The 23,978-nt window shown below is 36.6% G+C and overlaps 1 protein-coding gene across 1 annotated transcript; it reads left to right on the top strand.

Annotated features, from left to right (window-relative positions):
• Positions 1-576: 576 nt before the first annotated feature.
• LOC108665736 lies at positions 577-23,232 on the top strand. Its single transcript, XM_018152527.2, has 27 exons — positions 577-780; positions 1,548-1,764; positions 4,249-4,445; positions 4,982-5,225; positions 5,581-5,782; positions 6,313-6,482; positions 8,351-8,489; positions 8,663-9,246; positions 9,465-9,569; positions 9,983-10,130; positions 10,565-10,836; positions 11,696-11,809; positions 12,229-12,825; positions 13,604-13,607; positions 13,686-13,810; positions 14,983-15,115; positions 15,539-15,620; positions 15,935-16,141; positions 16,603-16,654; positions 17,097-17,477; positions 17,824-18,021; positions 18,293-18,448; positions 18,875-19,021; positions 19,375-19,577; positions 20,420-20,693; positions 21,901-22,008; positions 22,530-23,232. The coding sequence occupies exons 1-27, from the start codon at positions 653-655 to the stop codon at positions 22,626-22,628; spliced, it is 5,286 nt and encodes a 1,761-aa protein (XP_018008016.2). The 5' UTR covers positions 577-652; the 3' UTR covers positions 22,629-23,232.
• Positions 23,233-23,978: the final 746 nt, after the last annotated feature.

Here is a 23,978-nt window from a genome sequence, read left to right as displayed (position 1 = left end):
AATACAGTACTAATGTATGGATATGGTAATATATCACTAAAGGAAAAAAAAGTAAAAATCACTGAAAATGTCATTTATTCTAAATCTACATCTTCTACAAATGAAGAAGAGGACTTTAGAGTACCTACTGTTAGTAATGGATGAGTATGTACACTTGGCATGCTTTAAACGTTTTGAAATTGAGTTTTATTTCAAGTGTCCCGGATTACCCCACTCCCAGGGGTTATTCAGGATGCTTTTATTTTGCTTCTGGCACCTTACAAATAGCATGCAGAATTTTTCTGAAGATGCCATGTGATAGCTCTGAAGCTCTCGCAAAGAGCTATGAAATAGGCCTAAATTTGTTTATGGAATGTTTCATGGTAAGAAGTTATTAACAAAGAACACTACAACCATCCCTTATTACCCTGTTTGATGGTATTTTTGCTCTTTGAAATCTTTGAGCTTGTTCTGCTTGAATTGCAAAGCCATTAGCTGTGATGCTCAATTGTTTCAGAAAATTGCCATGACTTGCCAAATCAAGACTGGTTTTGAAATTAAATATTTATCTCAACTACAACAATTTTTCTGGTTCAAATATTGCAAAGATTGAAGTATTGTAATATATATTTTTTTAAACAGGTTATAATGTATAACAGACTATCAGTTCAGAATGGAAGATACTAGTGATTGGGAATTGAGCAAAGAAAACATTCAGCCTATCCGTCAAGGCCGAGAGTTGGGTTCTATGATAGCTGGACTTGATCATAATGCTCAGCATCAACTAAACAGGCAAAGGAAGTAAGTTAACATTGTTACCCATTCATATTTTTCAAAGTTTTTGGCTGGACATTTAATTTCCTTTTTGCAAAATCTTCCATTAACATCATCTCCATAAACTCATATATACAATCCTCAAAGAGATGAAATTAGTCTTTAAAATTACCTTGACTGTTAGTTTTTAATTTCTATACCAATTTCATTTAAACATTTCATGATATTTAACTTAGAATTGTATTGTGAGTTATGGAACATTACTTTCCTTCATTCATGCTCTCGTGAATACCTATAATTCTTCATAATTTTATGTACACAAGCACCACTGGCAAAAATTTCTAATTTTTAGTAGTATGTATATCTTGAACTTTGTAAAAATTTGTTAAATTGATTGACTTGAATTTTTTTACATTCTGCCATTTATATGTAGGTATATGGTATCTGAGCTGCCTCTTATCTATATATGCCACTATCTATCATTCCACATACCTACTTATAAAAAGAATTAAAATTTTAAGTTTGATTTTTTAAATTCATTACATATCAAACTGTGCCCTTGATCTTTTTTTTTTTTTTTTTTTTTTTTTGTTAATTTTAGTCAACCTCTGCTATTTACATCTGTTTTTAAGTCAAGTTAATGTTAATTCATCTACTGCCTTAGTGCCTTTACACAATAACTTCAGGCTAACTGATATATGATAGTAGGTATATAGGTAGATCATCCTCACTGCTTTTCTTCTCTAGTCATTTAATCTTGTGAGAAAACAAACTTATTATTTTGTATTTTCCAGTGCATTTGAGACGGAACTGCGTTCATACACTGGTCCTGATCCTTTGGATGTGTGGCATCGTTATGCACTCTGGGTGGAGCAAAACTATCCCACTGGTGGAAAGGCTAGCAAGCTGATGCCACTGCTGGAGAAATGTTTCAGCGACATCAATGCCAGTCCTGAGCTCATAAAGCAGTATCAGAACGACACTCGTTTCTTGCAATTATGGCTTAAATATGTTAGTAACTATATTAATCTTTGTTTAAACATGGATGATTAATGCCAGGAAATTCATTGATTTAAATTTGCAGGTCAAAGAATTTTCTTCAGGTGACTTGGTTGATCAAAATGCTCATTTATGAAAGCAATTTAAGTGCTGTGTGTAGTTTGGGGTTTGACATTGTTGACCTGGGTTTCACAGAACCTATTGAATTCATCGTGGATCTTAAGGAAACCGGCTCAACTCCGGAAAAACTACTTACATTTATCAACCAATCTTTCTGAAATTTCACGCATATATGTAAACCATAAAAATAACATTTTGCTTGTATGAGTTTTCCGTAAAAATGAATGAAAACATGAAATTAATAGAAATTGGCAAGAAAGGGGGTACTTTATAAAGTTTATAACTTTTGCAAATCACAAGCTACAATATCGAGACACAACTCATTTGATTCTTAACAAAATTATCTAGTGGCTCTTGAGCTCCAATTTTCCCCATTGTTTTTTTTATGCATGTTGTTTCATTTTTGCACGTTTGTCTGTCCCCCAATGTTATGAAATGATCAATTTATAAAAGTTCAAAACTGCATTATGCAAAAAATATTGCATGTACATCCATGGTATTTGCTTTGTTGAACACGTCTTGTTTGTAGCTTTCAAACGAGTGTAAACACTTTGCAATTAACTGGAGTAATGATCTATAAATACAGATTAAATTCAAAGAAATCTTTGTACGTATTGTTAAAAAAATGTTCATTTTATATATTTTTTAAATTGCTTTATGCAAAGACTAGAGCACGCACATACATGTGGTTTGTTGCGTTAGATGTGCCTTTTCAGCAGCTACGAAATGAGCGAAAAAAATGGAAAAGCAAAAGTTTTCTATTTTTCACCAAGCCGGTCCCCTTAAGATGAAGTTGCTTGATTGAAATACCTTGAGACAGTTTGAAATATTTTTCTGAGTTATCAAATGTCATATTTTTGATTTTGCTGTTGGTTAGTGTGATTTTTATCTGTAGGTAATAGTTCAGCTATGTGCCTCACAGTTATCACTTTATCTCTCTCTGTCAGGTCACACAGAAGTTAGTATTAGATGGCAGAATAAGCTTGAATAAACACTAATGCTTCATATCAGAGAATTCATTTATTTACATTTTTGGGGCCAAACAATAATCTATGAATTTAAATCTATGTTAAAACTAATCTATAATTAAATTTAATGAAAATAAATAAATTTGATTGAACCTAAATCTATAAAAATCAATGAATTTTGATTCAAAGAAGGTATTACACTTCTTCATTATTTGGACTACATTGGAGTACATAATTGGAGTAACAACTATGACATTGGGCAGCCATTTATCCTGTCACCTGAGACAAGCTTGCCATCTAACCAGGTCACGAAGCAATACAGTCGATCAACTTCATCTCAAGATCATTATGAAATCAACAGGCTTGATGGCACCATTGACATTGACATCAAACCCCAAACTATTTAGCAGCAATGGCCTCTTTAAAAAGTGGGTGTTCTTCAAGAATCTGGTGTAATCCATGAATTTTGCTTCAAAGAAGGTTGTAGACTTCTTCATTATTTGGACTACAGTTAAGTAATTGCAGTAACTACTGTACTACAATACTGAGCAGCCATTTATCCTGCCACCAAAGACTAGCTTGTAACTAGACCAGGTCTCAAAGCATTAAAATTCACCAACTTCATCTAAACATCAGCAATGAATTCAATGTGCTCTGTGACACTCTTGACAATGTCAGACCAACAAGACTGCCACTTGTGCTGTGCTGGAGGAACCCACCAACATTGTCATCTTGCAATGGTTTGACATCATCCAGCTGACATTAACTGAAGCCCTTATCTCTATTCATTGGACTCCAGCTGTCCTTCTCATAACTACTGGATTCCCAAAACTTTGAGATTGTTTCAATGTTATTTTCACAGTCTAAAATTTTCTGGTTTTATCATATTTTCATGTTTCATATACTTATTTCCTTCAAAATTTCTGTACTCAATTCTTCTCAAAAATTGAAAATGAATGTTGTTACATTCAAAATGTCAGTAATAAATTGAAATTACTTCCTTAAACCTGCATTTTGATCAACCAACATCATTTGAAGAATAGTGTTCGACCCTGACAATTTAAATCAACAAATTCTCTGGCTTTAACTATACGTGTTTGAAGAAGCTTATTTAGCCATTTAATAATAATATAGAAGTTTAAGAGATGAGCTTATTTATTGTTCATCTAGTTAAAACTGCCTGTCTGATAAAAATATTATCCTAGGTTTGTTAAATTGATGTGTTTTTATATAATAATGAATAGTGTTATATTAATGAATAGAGTTGAATTAGTTACATATTACTGCTAATTTTGTTTTCCATGTAAAAATTTGTTTAAAAAGTTTCTTTGATCTCTTTGCAAGTTTTTTTTATTAATTCATCCATGTGTAATTCATCCCTCCACTTTTCTTTCAACTTTTTTTTCAGGCAAGCATGTACAAGGATCCAATAGAAGTTCTCAATGTGTTAGAGAAGAAAGGCTTATGCACAGAACTTTCAGGGTTCTACGAAAGATATGCCTTTGAAATGGAGGCCAGTGGTAACATGAAGAAAGCTGATCTCATCTACAAGACTGGCCTGGAGAGAGCTAAAGACTCCACACTCAAACTTGCTGAAGCTCACAAGTGGGTTTTGTCTTTACTTATTATTATTTTTTTTTTGTTTGGTTGTTATTCTGTTTTCTTATTAATCATGATTGACATTGCCTTAAGTTGTAAGATCACAAAGCTTTTGATTTGTGCAATGCACTTGTTTAATTTGATTCAGTTGATAAATCCCTAATAATTTTAGCTCCATGTTTTTGATCTGTTAAAATGCCTCTGCTGTGATTTTAGAATTTTGATATCATAAATTAGGTAAGATTAATACATTTTTGTGTAGTACCGGTTTGTCTAAAATTTTTCATTACTCGTTTTGAAGCTATTAAATCAGTGTTCAATCTTTTTCATGTGATTTTTAAAGGAATTTCTTTCCATGAAGTTTAGTGTTCAACATTGTTGTACAAGAGTTTTTAGCATTTAAATAAAATTTAGTATGAATATCATTAACTTGCATTAAAATTTTTCTCCGAATATCTTGGGTATATACATGTTAAAAGGGCTAACTCACTTCCTTTCAACTTGTAAGTAGGTACCCTTCATCAGTTTTTCTGTTATTACAGGGATTTTCAAACTCGCATATTTCTTGCCTCAATGAACAAGAAAGATGATGATGATGATTATGATGAAGAGGGTCCTCAGAGAATAGCTTTATCATCACTGAAATTAGCCAAGAACAAAGCTCCAGTGGAGCGTGTTGATGGAGCAGTTATCGGAGGAGCCGGCAAAGTGATGTTGTCTGGCAGCATCGGGCCAACTGGCAATGTCCTATCTTCCGCCTCTTCCACCAAACACAATATATATGAGGTTATTATGACTTAGTTTGTAGCTACTCAACATGTACTTGATAAACTTTCATTCCATGCAATGAACTATGTAATTTTTAATTCTACTGTACATGTCAATGAAATTTTAATATTTTTAATTCCAGCAGCTTTTTTACTAAAACAATAAATATAAACATGACTGTGCAACCACTGTCTTGAAAAAATGAGAAGCTATGTGTATCATGCAATTGCTAATACCCGGTAACCACAATTTTCCACAAAATAGGTTGATGAATATTCCTTATGAAAGAGAACGAATGTAAATTTTAAGTATTGGTCAATTAAAGTGCAAAATATTTGTAGTAATTAAATGATGACTTGGTTTATATTCTCAGGACAATCCTGCAACAGAAATGGATAAAGAAACAAACTCTTCTGCAACTCAAGGCAGTGAGGCTACAAAGCTTCCCTCCGTGTCACAATATGGCAAAGAAAACCAGCAGGCAGCGGGCAAGTGGAGCAAGAAGACTGTGGCGGCAGCGCCTGTCAATATTCCCATTGACCAGATCAGCAAATACTCCAAAACTCCTGTGACTAGTAAGTTACTTTGCTATCATTTAGAGGTGTTGTTTGATTTATTTTACCCCTATGTCCCTGCTCTCGTAAACTGTCAGCCATTCTATTTGTATTTAAATGTCTTGTAATTAGAGTTACTATGGGTAGACCAAGCGGTCATGTAATAATATTTGATTCTCTTGACGTTTTATGTGCAATACTGTACTAGTGTGGGCAGTTCGTTTATAGTATTGGTTGATATTATTCATGAGTTATTATGAGGTATGACCACCTTAATTTACCTGAGTTCAATGTTAGTTAAATACTTATTATATTTCCATCGCCAAGTTTTCATCGCCAACACATACGTAATAATATACCTACATGCATTAAAAACGCATATGTTCATCTTTGTTCGAGTTAAGGTTAAAATGAAATTAAACCTAATGCATCTTTATGCTAATAATGTATATCTATAGAAATACATTATGTATACTGATATAGAAGATAGAACTATAGATACTGAAAACGTTCAATTTCTCACTCAAGCTAAAATTTTGCATGCCTTGCAGTTTACCACGACGAGGACGTGCAGCAGCGGCCGCGTCACTTCATTCCACCCTGTAACAACGTACTCAAGGAGTGGAAGAATCCTGCAAGTGATGCCCAGAAAGACGTGATCCAGCCTTTCATTCCTGAACCTTTTGATCCTTTAGTCCGGCCCTACTACGACAGACAAAAGGTCAGGTCTAACTCTTTGACCTGTAACTTCCTTAACTATATTTGGGGGAAATGATTTGAGATGAGGCAAGGGTTTTCTTTGTTATATCAGTATACTACGTTTAGTGCCACACAAAATTTGGTATCATATATGGATGTAAATGATGTAAATAATTACAACAAATATGGGAGTTCTTGTAAAAATGGAAATGGTAAGATAGTGAGGGTAATATGCAATAGGTATTTTATTCCAAACTATTCCACTTTTTCTTTATTTTTATTCAGTAAGAAACATAACATGCTGCATTAATTCAGCATCATTTCAAACTATACTTGTTTCCGTGCCAAACCCTGCAAATCTGTCACTAACTCTTTTTATCAAAAGCAGTGATCGCATCAAACTTGCAATGCTCTATGTATTGTTAATATCTGATTGGTCTGCGCTGGTGTTGCCGAATGGTTGTGACGTCACGCTTGTTTGGTCGTGAGATTGCTTTGTGCTGCGCTCTGATTGGTTCGGGGAACGCCGGTAGCCTACGTGGCGTGGGCTGGCTGTTACGTGACGCAAGTTGGTGGCAATGCAGAATAATGCAGTTGGGGACAGCAGTGTAGCGTGAACCATGATAGGGTGAGCATCTTGTGAGCGTGTGCTATTAACATGTATGGCTGAAGTAGAAGTGGGGAGTGTTTGATATGAGGGAAGTGACACTGGGTCTCAATTAGATAACAAGCAATGGGATTATTGGGAGTGAGGACGGGTGTTTTATTGTGTGAAGGAAAAAGTTGTGAATCTGGTGTTGAGGATGTGAGAAAAAAACGAGTTACGGAGGAGGGTGTTATGAAGAACGTAGATGAGAAAACTGCAATGGGGTATGAAAGAAAACGGGAGGAGGGGATTATGAAGAACGTGGATGAGAAAACTGCAATGGGGTATGAAAGAAAACGGGAGGAGGGTATTATGAAGAACGTGAATGAGAAAACTGCAATGGGGAATGAAAGAACACGGGAGGAGGGGATTATGAAGAACGTGGATGAGAGAACTGCAATGGGGTATGAAAGAACACGGGAGGAGGGATCGCAACGATCGAGGGTTTGTCTGAGGGAACAACTGTGGCTGTAATATTTAAACAGCATATGAAGGCTGTAAGAGATTAAGAGGAATGGCGAGAATGTAGTGTTCATCTTTGGTGAAGAGGGAATAAAGATAAAAATTATCACCAAGAGCTACATTCTACAAACAACAGGAGGCAATCACCCTTTCTGTGTAAAGGTGTACTAACTGTAGTAGTGTTTGAATCTATGACTAGAGTTACGATATCATGGTATTCTTTCTATGAGCAATGCAATAGAATGAAGTTATTTATAGACAAAGGCTAAGAACGATGCAATATAAATGAAAGAAATTATTCAGACTCAAAATTTACTTCTCCAAGCAAAGACTAATAAAATATGCAATTTATCGTGCCATGTTTTGTTTACATATTGAAACCTGTTTTCTTTATAAAACTGCGCGCTTCACGCCGCTTCTTGCGCCGCATCTCTTTCTACTTTGCTAAGCTGTACATCTTTGATTCAGTGTCGAGTTATCTTTTATTCCTGTATACCATGTAGATCTATATTTTATATGTATATAAGTATCATTCTGTGTATTATATGTTGTATAAATATTAGCTCATACCAAGCAGTTCAAGTGAGATTTTGTAACCACAATCAGCGCTTTTTTGTATGTTGAACCCTAATTTTCAATTATTTATTTCGTATATTAGTAATGATAGACCCTCTATGAAATAGGTATAAATGATAAATAAATAGTGAAATAGTGATAGTGTAAAATTATGATGCGAGATTTTGTTTTATACACTGAAAATATTATTTTCTATCTCTTGGCAGCTTTATCAAGGCACTGAAGAATTTCAATTTGAAGAACTCCGGGCTATAGATTATTTTAAAAAAGAGAAATTGGCAAGAGAAGAGGAGGAGAAGAAGAAACAACACGAGTTGCTGCTGCTTCAGGTCGAGAACAGCAATGGTAACCCCTTGATTGGAAAATGTGTTCAGAATTTTGCATGCTGTTTGCTCTTGTTAATATTCAGAAAAGTGGAACATTATTGAAAAAAAAACTGATTTATCGTTTCTAGTTCCCCTTAAGACAAACTATAGTTTCTCTTTTATACTCTATTTTAATTAAACTATTTTTTGCAGCTGCAATGCTCTCAATGCAAGACATGCTGAGCAAGCAACAGAAGATGATTGAATTACTGACCAGTCAGCAGCATTTGGCAGCAGTTGCTCCTGCAGCGGCAGTGGTGACCCCTCATCATGCAACGATTGCTGCTCAACAGACAGCAGTGGATCAACAGTCTAACATCCAACAATTCCAGGGTGTAGCTCAGCAAGCAACGCTAACATCTCAACAAACAACAGCAGTGGATCAACATTCTAACATCCAACAATTTCAGGGTGTAACTCAGCAAGCAATGCTAACCTCTCTACAAACAACAGGAGCCAATCAACAGTCTGGCACCCAACAATTTCAGGGTGTAACTCAGCAAGCAACGCTAGCCTCACAACAGACAACAGGAGCCAATCAACAAAATCAACAATCTAATATCCAACAATTTCAGGGTGTAACTCAGCAAGCAACGCTAGCCTCTCTTCAAATAACAGGAGCCAATCAACAGTCTGGCACCCAACAAGATGAGGGAGTTACTCAGAAAGATCCACCTTCTCACCAACCAGCCGCTAATTTTGACATTAGCAGTTTGAAAGCCGGACCTGCCCAAAAGGTCGGTCATTGCGTGTACCTCTAACGCTGTAGTTGTTGGTCTAGTTATAGCCTTTTATTAAGCTATGATTTAGTTAAGACTCCTGAAGTGAAAAAGTATATATACAGCACAGAGTCTTAATATTGAAAAATTCTGATTTAACCTCTCAGCTACAGGCACTTACTATGAGTCTTACTATGACGGTATATTGAATGTTCATCTGTATTTTTATTGTGCAGCCAAAGGCTTGTTTGTTTGAAGATAGTTGGATAGCCATAAACAAAACGGCAAACAACACTTCGGTCTTTGAAGGCGCTGCAGATCTCTCTATTCTGCCGCATCAGGTAGACCGTTTTTTATTCATTAGTGTTTTTGTTATGTAATCTGTGCAATGCAATCCCAGGCCACTCCAGCCTAGATACTCAGACTGGAATTTGTTATCAGGGGAATTGAAATTGTTGCTAAGAATTTAAAAATAGACTAAAATTTTTATATTGGAAAATAATTGTCGTCACTTGGATAAACTCTCCAACTGCATTATCAGCTTGATTCAGATTAGATACATCTTTATTGGTACCACTTTTCTACACGTTTGACGTCTGTTCTGCGTCTTGTTTACCTACTCATGAAAACCATATGTGAATTGCGCAAATGTTGGAGTTGATGCATTGATCCTAGTTCTACAAAACTTTTTGGTTCATTATTTTACATTAAAACTGAAATCGAATAAATATTTAACTTCTTCTATTGCTCACAGACTCCGGGTCGCAGCTTGCAACCCCACCTTAACCTGGCCCCTCAGCTGCACTCGACGCAGCTGCCGCCTTCTGCTGGATCCCTGTTACCCGACATCAACTTCACTGGGCTCCAGGATATTTCAGAGCTTTCGCTAATGGAACCTCCATGTAATATATTTTAATTCGAACCTGAGACACTATTTCCAATTTTGAAAGCCATCTTAAAATATACTGATTCGATTCGGATATTTGTATTAAGTATTTTTCTATATGGAAACAACAGATTCTCTCATTGTTTGAAGAAATACTTGGTAAAAATGTGTCAGTTTTTTTTTTTTAATTTCTATATTAGCCTTTAAAGTAGCTTGATTTCTGACTACAAACGTCCTGTTGTCTTCTAAGCGGTTCTTTAGTTCTAACTTAACTTGTTTGGTTGCATGTATCCTAACTTTACTTATGGTTCTGATTACTTTAATGTTGCTTTTATTTATGTAATTGAACAATTCAATTACAACCTATCCAGTTGTAGGGAATCTATTGTATTTTGTTATCTTCTTCATTCTCCATCACTATCAGCTTTGATAAACTCCTATAATTGTCAGGTTCTCCAGCCCGTGCCCTGGTAATACCACTCATCACTCTCACTCGGCCCACCCCTGAAAATAACGTATCATACCTTGTTGACATAGATCGTTGGGACTCAGAAGCATCGCCATCTCTAAGCTTTGGAAATAACGATGATTATTTCCTAGTATCCACAGAGCCATTTGCACACAAGTCTCTTGGTCCCAAAGTTGTTGCATCTGATGGCCTCCAAAAGCCTGACCCTGGCCAACAAACCATGATCTCCTCGCCAACTGTGAACACTAAGGAGGTAATTTAAGTAAATCAAAATCTGAAGCAAAATCACCGAAATATGTGACTTAAAATACTAATAATTTACGTTTAAAAATTCCTTTTAAAGAGAACACTTCCAAAGAATCCATCTCCAATCTTACAGATGTACAATGAATTTCTCATCTAATTTTAAAAAATTAACTTTTCATTTTTTTTAATATATATAATTTTTTTTAATATATAAATTTTTTTTTAAATTATTTATTCTGTTATTTGATTCATGCGTTGCCTCTGACTTCACACAAGTGTGCAAAATTTCAGATCAATTAGACAGGTAAAACTGTGTCAAATATCAGTTATAAGATTTGGAGCTGACAAAATTATTTTTCCAATTTTTTTTAATTTGAAAAAAAAAATTTTTTTAATAATTTATTTTGACCTTTGATTCATGCATTGTCTCCAACTTTACACAAGTGTGCAAAATTTCAGATCGATAGGACAAGTAGAAGTGTATTAAATTTTGATTACAAAATTTGTAGCAGACAGACAGACAGACAGACAAACAAACAAACAGACAGGAAGTGAAGTTAAAGAGAAGTGTTGTAAAAAGGTTATTAAAACCAATTTAAATCTTGAGCAACATCAGCCTGAATTGTGACTTATTTAAGCGCCAAAAATTATTATAAGTATCAAATACTACATTAAATCCACCCCATTTTTAACATTTTTGCAAAGCCAGTTGTATTTTCATCACTGGCTTTATTTCTCAAAAAGAAAATCCAAATGAATATTTGTTTTAGTTCCTAAAACAATCAATGATCATTAACCTATATGTTGATATTAGTTACGTTGACAATTTTCCTCAATGTCTCGTCTGCACTCTGGCTTATTCACAGGCACAGCGTCTCATGCGGGAGATCTGGTCCAAGAGCTTGAATAAAACTAACCTTGGACTGGGCATGGAAGATGTGCTGGGCGACAGCATGTTGCTGCCTGCGCCTCTGCCTACAGTGAGTCCTGTGATACGTATAGGTGAAATATTCCATGTGAGTTCAATGCTACCAATTCCTTAGTATACTTAGTATTTGTTTGGGACATAGCAGTCCCAGGCCACGATGGATCGCCGCCTCTGATTATCGTTCATCCGCCCTCATTTGGGCCACCTGATGCACGATGCTGTTGCTGTCTCTTATACACATCTAGATGTGTATAAGAGACAGCTGTAACACTGCACTGCCAGGGATCTCTGGCTCTGCAGCTGTTGCTGTGATTTCTGCTGTTGTTCGTGCAATGTCAACAGCTGCTGCATTTGTTGTTGAATCTGATCTACTTGCCTCTGTAGGCCTAAAAAATTGTTAATTCAAGTATAAATTCTGCCAGGTCATCATTTATTTCAATGAATGTTTATAACTTTCCCCTGTTTTTGCAGGATGATCTGGTCCCTGCAACTGAAAAACCCGCCGTGTTTTCAGTGTATTGTGACGCCCCATCTGGTGAAGAGTCCAAGAAGGGACTTAAGAAATCAACATCTCGTTCTTCGGGGCTCTCTGTTAGGCCTGTCGGTCTTTCGGAACGCCCTTCCCCCGGCCTCGCTGAACGCCCTTCCACCGGCCTCGCTGAACGCCCTTCCCCCGGCCTCGCTGAACGGCATTCCCCCGGCCTTACTGAACGCCCTTCCACCGGCCTTACTGAACGCCCTTCCACCGGCCTCGCTGAACGCCCTTCCACCGGCCTCGCTGAACGCCCTACCACCGGCCTCGCTGAACGCCCTTCCACCGGCCTTGCTGAACGCCCTTCCACCGGCCTTGCCGAACGCCCTACCGCCGGCCTCGCTGAACGGCCTTCCACCGGCCTTGCCGAACGCCCTACCACCGGCCTTACTGAACGGCCTTCCCCCGGCCTTACTGAACGCCCTACCACCGGCCTCGCTGAACGCCCTTCCACTGCTGCTGGTCTCTCAGTACGACCGAAGGACTCGGCAATTTTATTTGAAACGCGCTACTCTGAAACTCCCACTCCTGTCACGGTGAAGCCTCAGCATCAAAATAAATGTCCTAGCAATATCATGAAATTAATTGCCTTTATTTTTAATGTATCTTGATGCAGATATTCAAGCAGAGATCAGTGAGCCTTATTCAATAATGTACCTCCAAATTTACACTTATAACTTGTGATTTATAAGAATTTCCTTTTCAAAAAATAACCATTTATAACCGAAATTAAGCAATAACCATGGATAATCGTCACACAAAGAAATTTCCAAGTGTCAACTGTATAGCGTCTTAAATTTAGCAATGATTCCGAAGAGGAAGGTGACTTTACTGCTCTCTTTTCTGCTTGAATATTACTTGACAAGTTTTTCAAAATCCTGGTGTCATTACTACATCTTAACTTCGAGTTTGATGTGCACTTTATATACCTTCCTATATACAATGAATCAAGATTTTGATTGTGAGTGTCAGCAAAATATATTTTGTTCTTTATTTGTAGGTGGTTGAATCTAGATTTTGATTGTGAATGTTTGCAAAACATATTTTGTTCTTTATTTATAGGTGATGATTCTAGATTTTGATTGTGAGTGTTCGCAAAACATATTTTGTTTTTTATTTATAGGTGATGAATCTAGATTTTGATTTTGAGTGCTTGCAAAATTTGCAAAACATATTTTGTTCTTTATTTATAGGTGATGAATCTAGATTTTGATTGTGAGTGGTTGCAAAACATATTTTTTTCTTTATTTATAGGTGATGAATCTATATTTTGATTGTGAATTTTCGCATGCTTATTTTGTCTTTTATTTGTAGGCACATTTTTATTTGTCTTTTATTTGTAGGCACATGTAGGCACACATTTTATTTGTTTTGTATTTTTTCTTATTATTTCGTTCTCAGGACGAGAACGAACCTCCGGCTGGTTATTTCCAGATACCGCGGAAGCTCCCAAGGGTCGGCGTGCTACTGCCGATGCCACAGCTCTTCCCTCAGGAACAGCTGGCATACACCGATGATCAGGTCTCTATATCCTAATTATGTATTCGTGAAGAATTTAAATCAAAGAAAACGCCATGGTGATTGACGACATCATTTTTACTTGGACGAAAACCTCGTCTTGATAGAGATTGCAGTTCTTACAACAATTCTATTTAACTTCACTTCTTGTTGTTAGTTTGTTTACTACAAATCTTATAATGGATATTTAACACACTTCTACCTGTCCAATCAATTTGAGATTCTGCACACTTAGGTAAAATCGGAGACAATGCATGAATCAATTGGCAGAATACAAAAAAAAATAATATTTAACATAAAATAAGAAATTCATTGTACATGTGCAATATCAGAGACACCGGCCTCTTTAGAAGTATGGTCTTTCATAAGTACTTTTTAAACGCATATTATTTTCTACTTGAAATTGTTGATCAATGGGGCTTTTAGACTTCGTTGTTGGTTTTCCGTTTCTTAGGTTTCAATGCTTTTTTATGTACAGTATTTAGATTTTATTTGCCGATTGTGCATGTATTCTCTACATTTTTGGACTGATGATGGAGCTGGTCTCCAGAACGTTTTCAAGTCAATATTGTGAATAAACTTGGCGTTTTGTTTGCTTTTAAATTCTTGGTGAACCTTATTCATATTTATTTTTATACATTGCTTTATTTAAGCTGACTAACGAAACATGTCAACACTTATATTCGATCTAAGTACTTATGAATATCACAATTTTTCATGTATTTGAATGGTTTGGCTTAGTGGGGAATTTTTTTTTTTTTTTCATGAATAGTTGACTAGGAATCTACAAGTCACGTTGCATGAACATTACTGGTGTGTGTAAGGTTGTTCAGATCAAAGGTACGCTGTCAACTTGAAATTAAAATAGACAATACATTTTAAATGGAAAATAGTTTGTTCACTGGCTGGAGCGTTGCATTTGAATTGTCATCAATCTAAGTGGACAATCAAATTAGATATAATCAATCACCATTTACCATCAAATTTATCAACCAATCAGTCAATTATAAATCAATCAATTTCATGTGCCATTAATTCAAAACTTTTATATTCTCGCTAATTTTGTGCGTGCTTCTTACGCATTCTCTATACATTCATCCTTGTAAAATAATATTCAAAATATCTTACATTTCTGAACACGTAGCTTTGTATTCTAATGCTGATGAATATTCCAGTGTATGGACATAGACGACATGGAGATTCCTATGCCAAGCCAGTCCGACTTCAGTGATTTCCCGGAGCTGACCATGAAACTTCCATCGAACAAAGCTGATTTTGCTGACATCACCCACGTTGCGTCCACGCCTGGTGAGAAAATATCACCTAAATTGATAAATTCAATCCATTTATAAGCAAGTAAATATAAGTTTTTGCCAACAGTGTGCATTATGGTTACTTAAAGCCAAGCCATAGAATAAAGAACATTCTGAAGTACAAATAAATTCCTGGTGAACAACAATGCCCTTCTTTTACACATTCTTACTAACTCCCTATATTCAATTATCATCCAGATTAAAATTTTCTTCACCGCTTCTCTTCATTACCATAAGTTTTCCTCAATTAAAGTTAGTTATTTAATTTTTTCTCTCAAAATATTTCTCTCGTAATTTTTTTGCTTTACTTCTCTTATTGTGTATTTTCCCCCTATATTAAAATTTTCATTTTACGCCTCATTTCACTTATCTACCGCATTTTAATTTTTATTATTATTATTATTTTTTTTTTGTGCAGCGGCTTGGTGTTCACGCAACGTTCCACAAGTCTCGGTTGAAGGCGACGATTTCACCATGGCTTTCATGCCCGGATATAAACGGTAAGACGATACTACACTGAGATTTTTTTAATGATTAGGTATTCGGGAATTTGAACAAGTACCGTGAACATTTCGAATGCAAAGTTAGCTCGAACGGCGAGTGGGTTCAACATTTATTACATTTATTGGGACACTGAATGTTTTGGACATCAAATTATCAGTGCATCTAAGGTTTTTTAACAAGTTTTTATATTAAACGTTTCTTTTCATTTGACCTGACCTGACTCGTTTCAGTTTCATCACTCCTACTTGCTAATGTATTCTAGGAATAAATGCAGGCATGGTTTGAATTAACACTACTTCCAACATCTCAGATCATTCCGACCTCTTCCTGTCGTGGCCAAGAAGCCTGAGGTGGCCGACACTTGTACTACCGGCGCTGTCACTTCCTGTGCTGCGGACGCCACGTCCACGGATTCCAATGCCAGTTCTTCGTACGCCTCGGCTGAGGTTATGGCACGAGGGCAGCCTGTTGCACCACAGCTCAGCGTCATCATAGAGGGCTCGGATCACAGTGTTAAGTAAGCTTGCCTATTGATCTACTTCTACACCATTGAAATTTGGGTGAAAATCTCTTTAAGTCACTGTAATTTATTAAAAGTTGAATAAATCATGACACGGTCTTATTTATATTTTCATATATTATTCAAACTGGGAGAAATAAGAAGTTTTGTCAATTTTTTAGTCATAGGAATGTGTTAACAAGACTTCGCATGAGTCGACTGAATGTAGAGTAAATGTGTGTCGCATGAGCGCCGAAACTTGTAGCTAAAAGTAATTCGTATTTGACATACTCATAGATAAAATGTATGTATTGCTTGTGGGAAGTCGGGTTAATGACCTTATTAATTCAAATTCAGATGTCATCGACTTCTGTAATCTAGTTGAGCAGTTTTGAACACTGAATATTAGTTTTACAGGCTTAAAACTTCTTGGTGGGTGTGCATTGACTTATATTTAAATTATTACATGATACCAACAGGAGCACTACTGGCTGCAGTACTTTGACGACGACCAAGCCCTTCTTGTACGCAGTAAGTGTTCCACTTACATATCTTTGACTCCAGCTAGTTTCTATGTATTATACGCTTCATGTCGATTAATATCTGGGCGAGGGTTCCCTTATGATGTTGGAGTATTAATTCACTTGGATACACCATCCTTCTACAAAAGAACAGAACAATTTATAATATGTTTATTTGAACTGATTATTCTTGGTTATCTGATTGTACCCGACTAAAGTTAATTTTAAAATTATTGTATTGGTAGGATGAGACTTTCTATAACATATTTTTATCAGCAAATAATTTACACGGAGGTATGTGTGTACTCAATACCAAGTCTCAAACATCTCTGCTATGTGTTCAAGAGAGTTGAATATTATAATATTTTTATTGGGGTTACTTTGTAGAAAGCAAAAGATCGATGTAACGACATTTACAGTTTGCCTTGCCTAATTTATTTGTATTTAATCAGGGAGACGGAACGTTGTGCCGCTCAACTGATCACAGTAAGAGCACACAGATGATGGACCACATCTCGTTTGCCAAGAATTCCGGAACATGTGCTAAAATCAGGTCCATTAGTTACGCTGACGCCATTCCTGCTATTGGAAGCTCCCAGACTTGTGCCTTGAGGTCTGACCAAACCGATGCCTTGAGGTCTCACCCACCCGGCGCCATGACAGATGACCTACCCGGCGCCATGACAGCTGACCTACCCGGCGCCATGACAGCTGACCTACCCGGCGCCATGACAGCTGACCCACCCGGCGCCATGACAGTTGACCCACCCGCCGCTTCGACTGGGGAAAGGTTGCTGGACACTGAGAAGCGTCGTGGCTCTGCTGATTCCCAAGTGAGAAACAAGATGTTGCCTGGCACTAAACGGAATAAATGTTATTCTTCTTTAAGATAAGCTTCAGGTTTTTCTTGTATAATTGCTGTAAAATTCAACTTCACGATTTTCATTTACCAATTCTTAGTGTTAATTTTCGAGTAGAAGTACTTCAGCACTTTTTGACAAAACTATTTCCATTACATCTTTTGTAAGGGGACCAAATTACATTTTCGGCTCTTTTTCGGACTAATTTTAGTTTCTATTTACGAGTTTAGTTTCTATTTAGCCTTCAATTCTCAGTTTTGTGTACCATTATTTATTTTTCTCACCTCAATTTTTTCTTGTCCATATTTTTCGTTTTCAGGCGTGCCAAAATCAGACTTCTTTTGACCCCGACAAGCTGAGCGAAATGCTGCTGAACATGTCCGGCAATGAACCTTTCTTCGCTGTTACCGCCACTACAGGCCGAGATGACAACAAAGATCTGAAGCGTCAACCATCCAAAGCTGATGACCAGAATCTGGCCGTATACACTGCAAGCTCTACTGAAACATCAATGCCTGTCAGTACTTTGTACCTTGGTCGAGCATTGACATTTTTTTTTCTGGTTGACATTTTATTACCTATTATTTACCCAAGAAATAGATCAATTCAGTAACCTTGCAAAAATTATGCTGTTGACGTAACAGATTAAAATTACAGCCAGCACTTTTCGTTTGCTTACTGATATAATCGTGCAATATAATAATAATCCCTACTCAATTTTCTTAGATATGCCGTAGGCATTCCATGACATTGTACAGTATTTTCTAATCGACTCTTCAATCACGTAGGTTCCACAGCGAACGACTGAGAACCCCGACGATATCGACCCATTCAATGAAGATTTAATATTAAATCTGCTACAAAATCTCAAAGTCCCGCTACATGATAGGCCCGGTTTCATCGGCTTTGATATCAAAATGCCCCTGGTGAAACCTCAGACAAACGTGAGTATAGCAGAGGGCCTATCGAGTTAAGAAATTTCCCAGTCATTGAGGGAAAGACCGACGTGAGTTTATTATGAATTAGAACCATATTGTGTTTCTTTGCTGACAACCAACCAATATACCATTTACGAATGTTGGGGCCCTGGTGGTCTGTCCTGCTTTCTGAAAACCCAACCGCATCGACTTATCAATATTATTCATAAAATTGAATAATCTTCAAATTTGAATGGCTGCAAGGACTATGATTCATCTGTCCAGAATTTTAGCTCCTCAATCCGAAACTCAAATGTATTACTACTTTGTAATTTTTTTACTCGTGTATAGTGGTTTTGGTCTACGTAATTAGTACCGTGACAGAGATGTATTAATTTCTGGTACAGGTTGGACTTCATTATTGCACATTTCAAATATCCATGCATTCCCCAGGTAACTTTAGGCACTGAACACTTCCACGTACGGCGTATCAAAGGCCAGGGGGCATACGCTAAAGTCTACCAGGCCTCGACTGTTGATGCGATGAATGTCACTCTCTTGCCTGATCAGATTCCTGAAGAAGAGGATGACAAAAAACAAGTAAAATACTCTTATTTGCATTGAAGGGATTTTTTTTACTTTGGTTTTGTTCTTTTTGTTGTTTAATGTACATGAATATTTTTAAGAATGAGGATAAAATTGCATATAATGATATATTTTAATGGTTTTATTGTAATTTGTCTGATGTCATTTTATTTTATTTTCAAAGTGCTTTATGCTATTCAGTGAAGTAATTGATTAATCTTGTAATTGATTTTGATTGATTCATTGTCAACAACGGTAAATCTAGTTACTGGTCAGTGACTGTATTGCCGAAGGTTAATATGGCAGTTTCATCGACTATCTGGTATCCTCTTTTTACTATCGCTAATACATCTGTTTGTTTTGGCCAGATGATACTAAAGGTTCAACGCCCAGCTTTCCCTTGGGAGTTCTACATCTGCCACGAGCTGAGACAACGCCTTCGTCAGGCCGGCCGGCCTGCCAACATACTGGAGTCCGTGATGCGTGCGAACCGTGGCTACTTCTTCAACAATGGCTCCATCCTCGTCACTCAGTACCACAAACACGGCAGTCTACTCGACCTCGTCAACGCGTAAGACCTATGCCTGACCCTGTAGCTACTGACGGTTACTCCACTCTCTAGGCCTACCTGTGTCTGACCCTGAGTCTACTGACGGTAACTCCATTTACTAGGTCTCACTGTGCCTGACCCTGAACCTGTGTCTACTGACGGTAACTCCATTTACTAGGCCTACCCTGTGCCTGACCCTATTTCTATCGACGGTAACTCCACTTACTAGGCCTTCCCTGTCCCTGACCCTGTGTCTACTGACGGTAACTCCACTTACTAGGTCTCACTGTGCCTGACCCTGAACCTGTGTCTACTGACGGTAACTCCACTTACTAGGCCTTCCCTGTCCTTATGTCTACTGACGGTAACTCCATTTGCTAGGCCTCCCTGACCCTGTGTCTACTGACGGTAACTCCACTTACTCGGCCTCCCTGTGTCTGACCCTGTGTCTACTGACGGTTACTCCACTTACTAAGCCTATGATGTTAATAACATTAGCGATGATTAATGCATATGTAGAAAAAGGGTTGAAACTTTTAACGGTAACTCCTGTTAGAGAATTTTTAGATATAAAAAATATCGGAAACGAGTAATGCATCTATCAAAATTGGATGAAAAATTAAAAGCAAGGTTAAATATTTTTATTTCTCGATTCAAGTTTTGATGCAGAATTTAGGACGAAAGTTATAATTTCTTTTTTATCTCGGTGTATATATATGCATTTTGAAAATTATTCAGTCGAATTTTGAATTTTTTAGCTTTCTTGACTCACTCCTTTATTAAATTTGCTTACTTATGGTATTCTTAGTACCTGGACCTTCCTAGACATCTAAAATCAATATTGACATGTTTTCCTTGAAAAGGTACAAGAAGAAAGGCCAGACTATGTCAGAACACGTAACAATCTGCTTCATGATTGAAGTGCTGATGATTCTAGAAAGTGTGCACTCTGCTGGAATCGTCCACGCCGATATCAAGCCGGATAATTTCCTCGTCAAAGGCGTTCCCGTCATTAACGCCTCGGCAGCATCTGCTGATGAAATGTTCTCTGAGTGTCCAAGCTCTCTCAAGCTCATCGATTTTGGCCGCAGCATCGACATGACGCTGCTGCCCAAAGGCACGACGTTCAAACGAAAAGTGGGTAACTTTTAGGCAAACTAAATGTTTTCTCACAAATATTTGTTTATTCTTTCCTGCAAATGGAGTTTCCCTTCCTTTTGGGTCAACCATGCCACGTAAAAAAACTCCTATTTGCCTAGACTAGCTGATCGACCAAACAACGCTTATAACGTTGTTCACTGAATAACCTCTACATATCGAGAACTTCGAGCTTGGATTTATATTATATAAAAGATAGATGAAAATACATGGTGTGATGGATTCTTTGGATGAAAACTCGTGGTGAGGGTTATAGCCTTATAAGTTTAATCCATTTATGAACTAATTAAAAAAGTATTATCTCATGTTATTAACCTTCTCAAATCTCATTATGTTATTTATCTCATGTTATTAACCTTTTCAAATCTCATTATGTTATGTTATCTCATGTTAATAACCTTCTCAAATCTCATTTTTATTCATTTTAAATTGCGTTTCTTCAAAAAGGTTCCTCCTCTTTTATCATATTTTTACCCTCTTTCAGCTTAACTTTCTTTTCTAAATCGCATTTCTTTACTTATTTGTAAGTTATTTGTGCTTTAATATACCAAATTTATTAATTTTTCTGTTATCTTTTATCAATAAAAGGTTATTATATGATCTCTTATTCTTGCGGAGGAGGGAAATGACCATAAAGTTCTAAAAAAAAACTTTTTTGTATAGCCTACGTAGATTTGACGGTCATTAGAATTTGTTGATCTTAATCGCATTGTTAAGTTATTTGCTCATTTCTATAACTTAATATATGCTCATTTGCATAATGATTGATTTGATTCTAGGTTGTATTAGAAAATATTTCAGTTTGAGATCAATCGGTATAACTTTTAAACTTATGAAGAGCTTCTTCATGTTATTTTAGACTTTTCGCATTCTTTGAATTTTCAGCACAGTTTTCTCTTGATTTGTTTTTAAATCATGCACACTTTTCTCATACACAGTTCGAAAAACTGCACACTTTACTCATGAGGGTTTGTTTTGAAAAGTTTTCTCTTGATTCTTTTTATTCATGCACACTTTTCTCATGAACAGTCAAAAAAATATAACTCAGTAGTACTCACTGCCGTGAGTGACAGAGAGCGCATTTTCTCGTCGACGAAAACGAGAAGTCACAGACGGACGGACGTACATGGCGAGCACAATAGTGCATTTTTTCCATAAATGAGAAAATGCACTAAAAACTGTACAGTTTTCTCATGGTTTCTCTCACAGGTACTGGCAACAAGACGCTTGGCACAAGTTCTTCGACACGCTCCTCAACGTGCCGTCCTGCTCTCAGCTGCCCGATCTAGCTGATGTAAGTCGACAATTTGTTCCGCTTATTGTGGCGCGCTAAAGTGGAAATGAATTATTTCCACTTGAGTATTCACTGAATTATTATATCCATTCTGTGGAGTCTTGCTTGGTTGGATTGTATTATATAAGCTATTGTATTCTTGTATAAGCTTGTATTGTATGCTGGTATAAGCTATTGTATTATCAATATTTGTAGAAGTCACTGAAGTTTGAATTCTTTGTTCGTTACATTTTTGTTTAGATTTCATGACTTTTCACACTTTATTGGAGGTCACATTATTTATTGTAAATCACGAGCCCATTTGCTCAGCATTGAAAATATATTGGAAAATTAGGATACAAGGAGCTTTTTCCGAAAAAAATTATCTCTCGTAGGTAGATACTTGATTTAATTGCTTTTCCAGTAAATTTTAGTGTTGTTTCAGTGTACGTCTTCCATTGCCTTTATTTCAGTCTTAATGGAATGAATCAGTATGGATCAGTCTTCAGTCTTTATGAAATTCTTTTTTTTTTACATCACAGCTACGACGCACCTTGCAAGACGCTCTTTTCAACATCAAGACGCAGGAATTACCGTATCACCTGACGCAACTTCGCAGCATCTTGGCCGAGATGTCCTGAAAACAACACGTGGATGTTCACAAAAGACTGTGGTTTACGGCTGATACGCCAACATATGGTTTTATTGTCTGGCTTGCCTGCTTGTAGACCAAGATCTCGAGGAATCTTAGTTTAGGATTTTTTAGTTTCTGAATAAAAGTAGAGATTAGGTCCTGAATGAAAAACGATAATTGTGAGCATTAGATAGTTGTAATAACTGCCTGCTAATTGGTGGTACATTTCGAAGAAGCTATATTACTTCCTTTCGAGTAAATTATGTGATCTTTACATTTCTACCTTCTTTGCTTTTCTTCTTAGAATGAGAAACGTTTTCTTAGGCTGTACATTTATTGACTGGACGTCATCTTTATTATTTTCATTAGTCTCAGGTTTTAACATAAGCCTTAGGTATTATCAGGTAATATTAGCAATGTATTTTAGTAGCTTTGTTTACTTTTAATTTAGTGTTTCACTCTTGTAACTTCTTCATTCATGTTTTAGTTCAAAGTAAACGTCCGCTTGACTTCTCTTGCTTTGTGCTTCACAGTTCCAAATGATTTCCCTACAGTCTAGAAGATAATTTTGTGCTGTCGCTTCATATTTAAGAATATAAATACAAAGCCTTCTCTGAGTTTTTATTTACCGTAGATAAGATTTTCTAAACCGTGTAAATTCTTAGTGATGGTGGTAGTAAATTTTTAACCCCAGAACTTAAGTTGAGAATTTACAAGGTTTTGAAGAACTCCCTCATGGAGGTGTTTGTTCGTGCAAGCACTGAAGGGATGTCGACGTTCCCTGGGGAACCTTAGTTTCTTGAAAATAATGTCTGCAAAATTGTATACACGAACTTATCGCAAAATATAATATGGACACTAGGTAATTGCACCCTTTATCATTTGACAATTTCATCCCGCTTTATTCAAGCTTGGTTTATTATTTTTGTAGAGTGGATAGAATTCAAGATACAGACAAAATAAAGTGGAACACGAGGCAATTGCCTAATGCAAGCGAAGGTTATATTAACTATCATAAATGATACGTGAGTCGCCACAGAGCAGATCCTGCACTCAACTCGCCTCTTGTCTAGAAAAGATCATAATTTTTATGATTACTGATAATTCTGATGATTTAATAACCACACAACTACCGACATGTTTCGATCTCGTCATAAATACGTGGTCCAGTTTCGTTCTTGAAGTAGAACTTTTCCATGGAAGGCTGGCGACTTAAGGGGACCGTCTACCCTCCGTAAAAACTTTTACAGTTATTATTTCCGATTTTTAGGGTAGACGGTCCCCTTAAGATCTTCAACTCAAATTCTATTGACATTACAACGCTGAAGTTACGCAAGTAATTACAACTTCAGCTTGT

Source organism: Hyalella azteca, unplaced genomic scaffold (genome assembly GCF_000764305.2).
Source record: "Hyalella azteca isolate HAZT.00-mixed unplaced genomic scaffold, Hazt_2.0.2 contig10453, whole genome shotgun sequence".
Lineage (NCBI taxonomy): Eukaryota > Metazoa > Arthropoda > Malacostraca > Amphipoda > Hyalellidae > Hyalella > Hyalella azteca.
This window is presented reverse-complemented; position numbering and strand designations above follow the sequence as displayed.

Excerpts from the sequence above, each read along its gene's own strand:
- LOC108665736 (XM_018152527.2), top strand. The coding sequence starts at position 653 with ATGGAAGATACTAGTGATTGGGAATTGAGCAAAGAAAACATTCAGCCT. Across the intron at positions 13,811-14,982 it reads TGGCATACACCGATGATCAG|TGTATGGACATAGACGACAT; the intron begins GTCTCTATATCC and ends TGAATATTCCAG. Across the intron at positions 16,142-16,602 it reads GGCTCGGATCACAGTGTTAA|GAGCACTACTGGCTGCAGTA; the intron begins GTAAGCTTGCCT and ends TGATACCAACAG.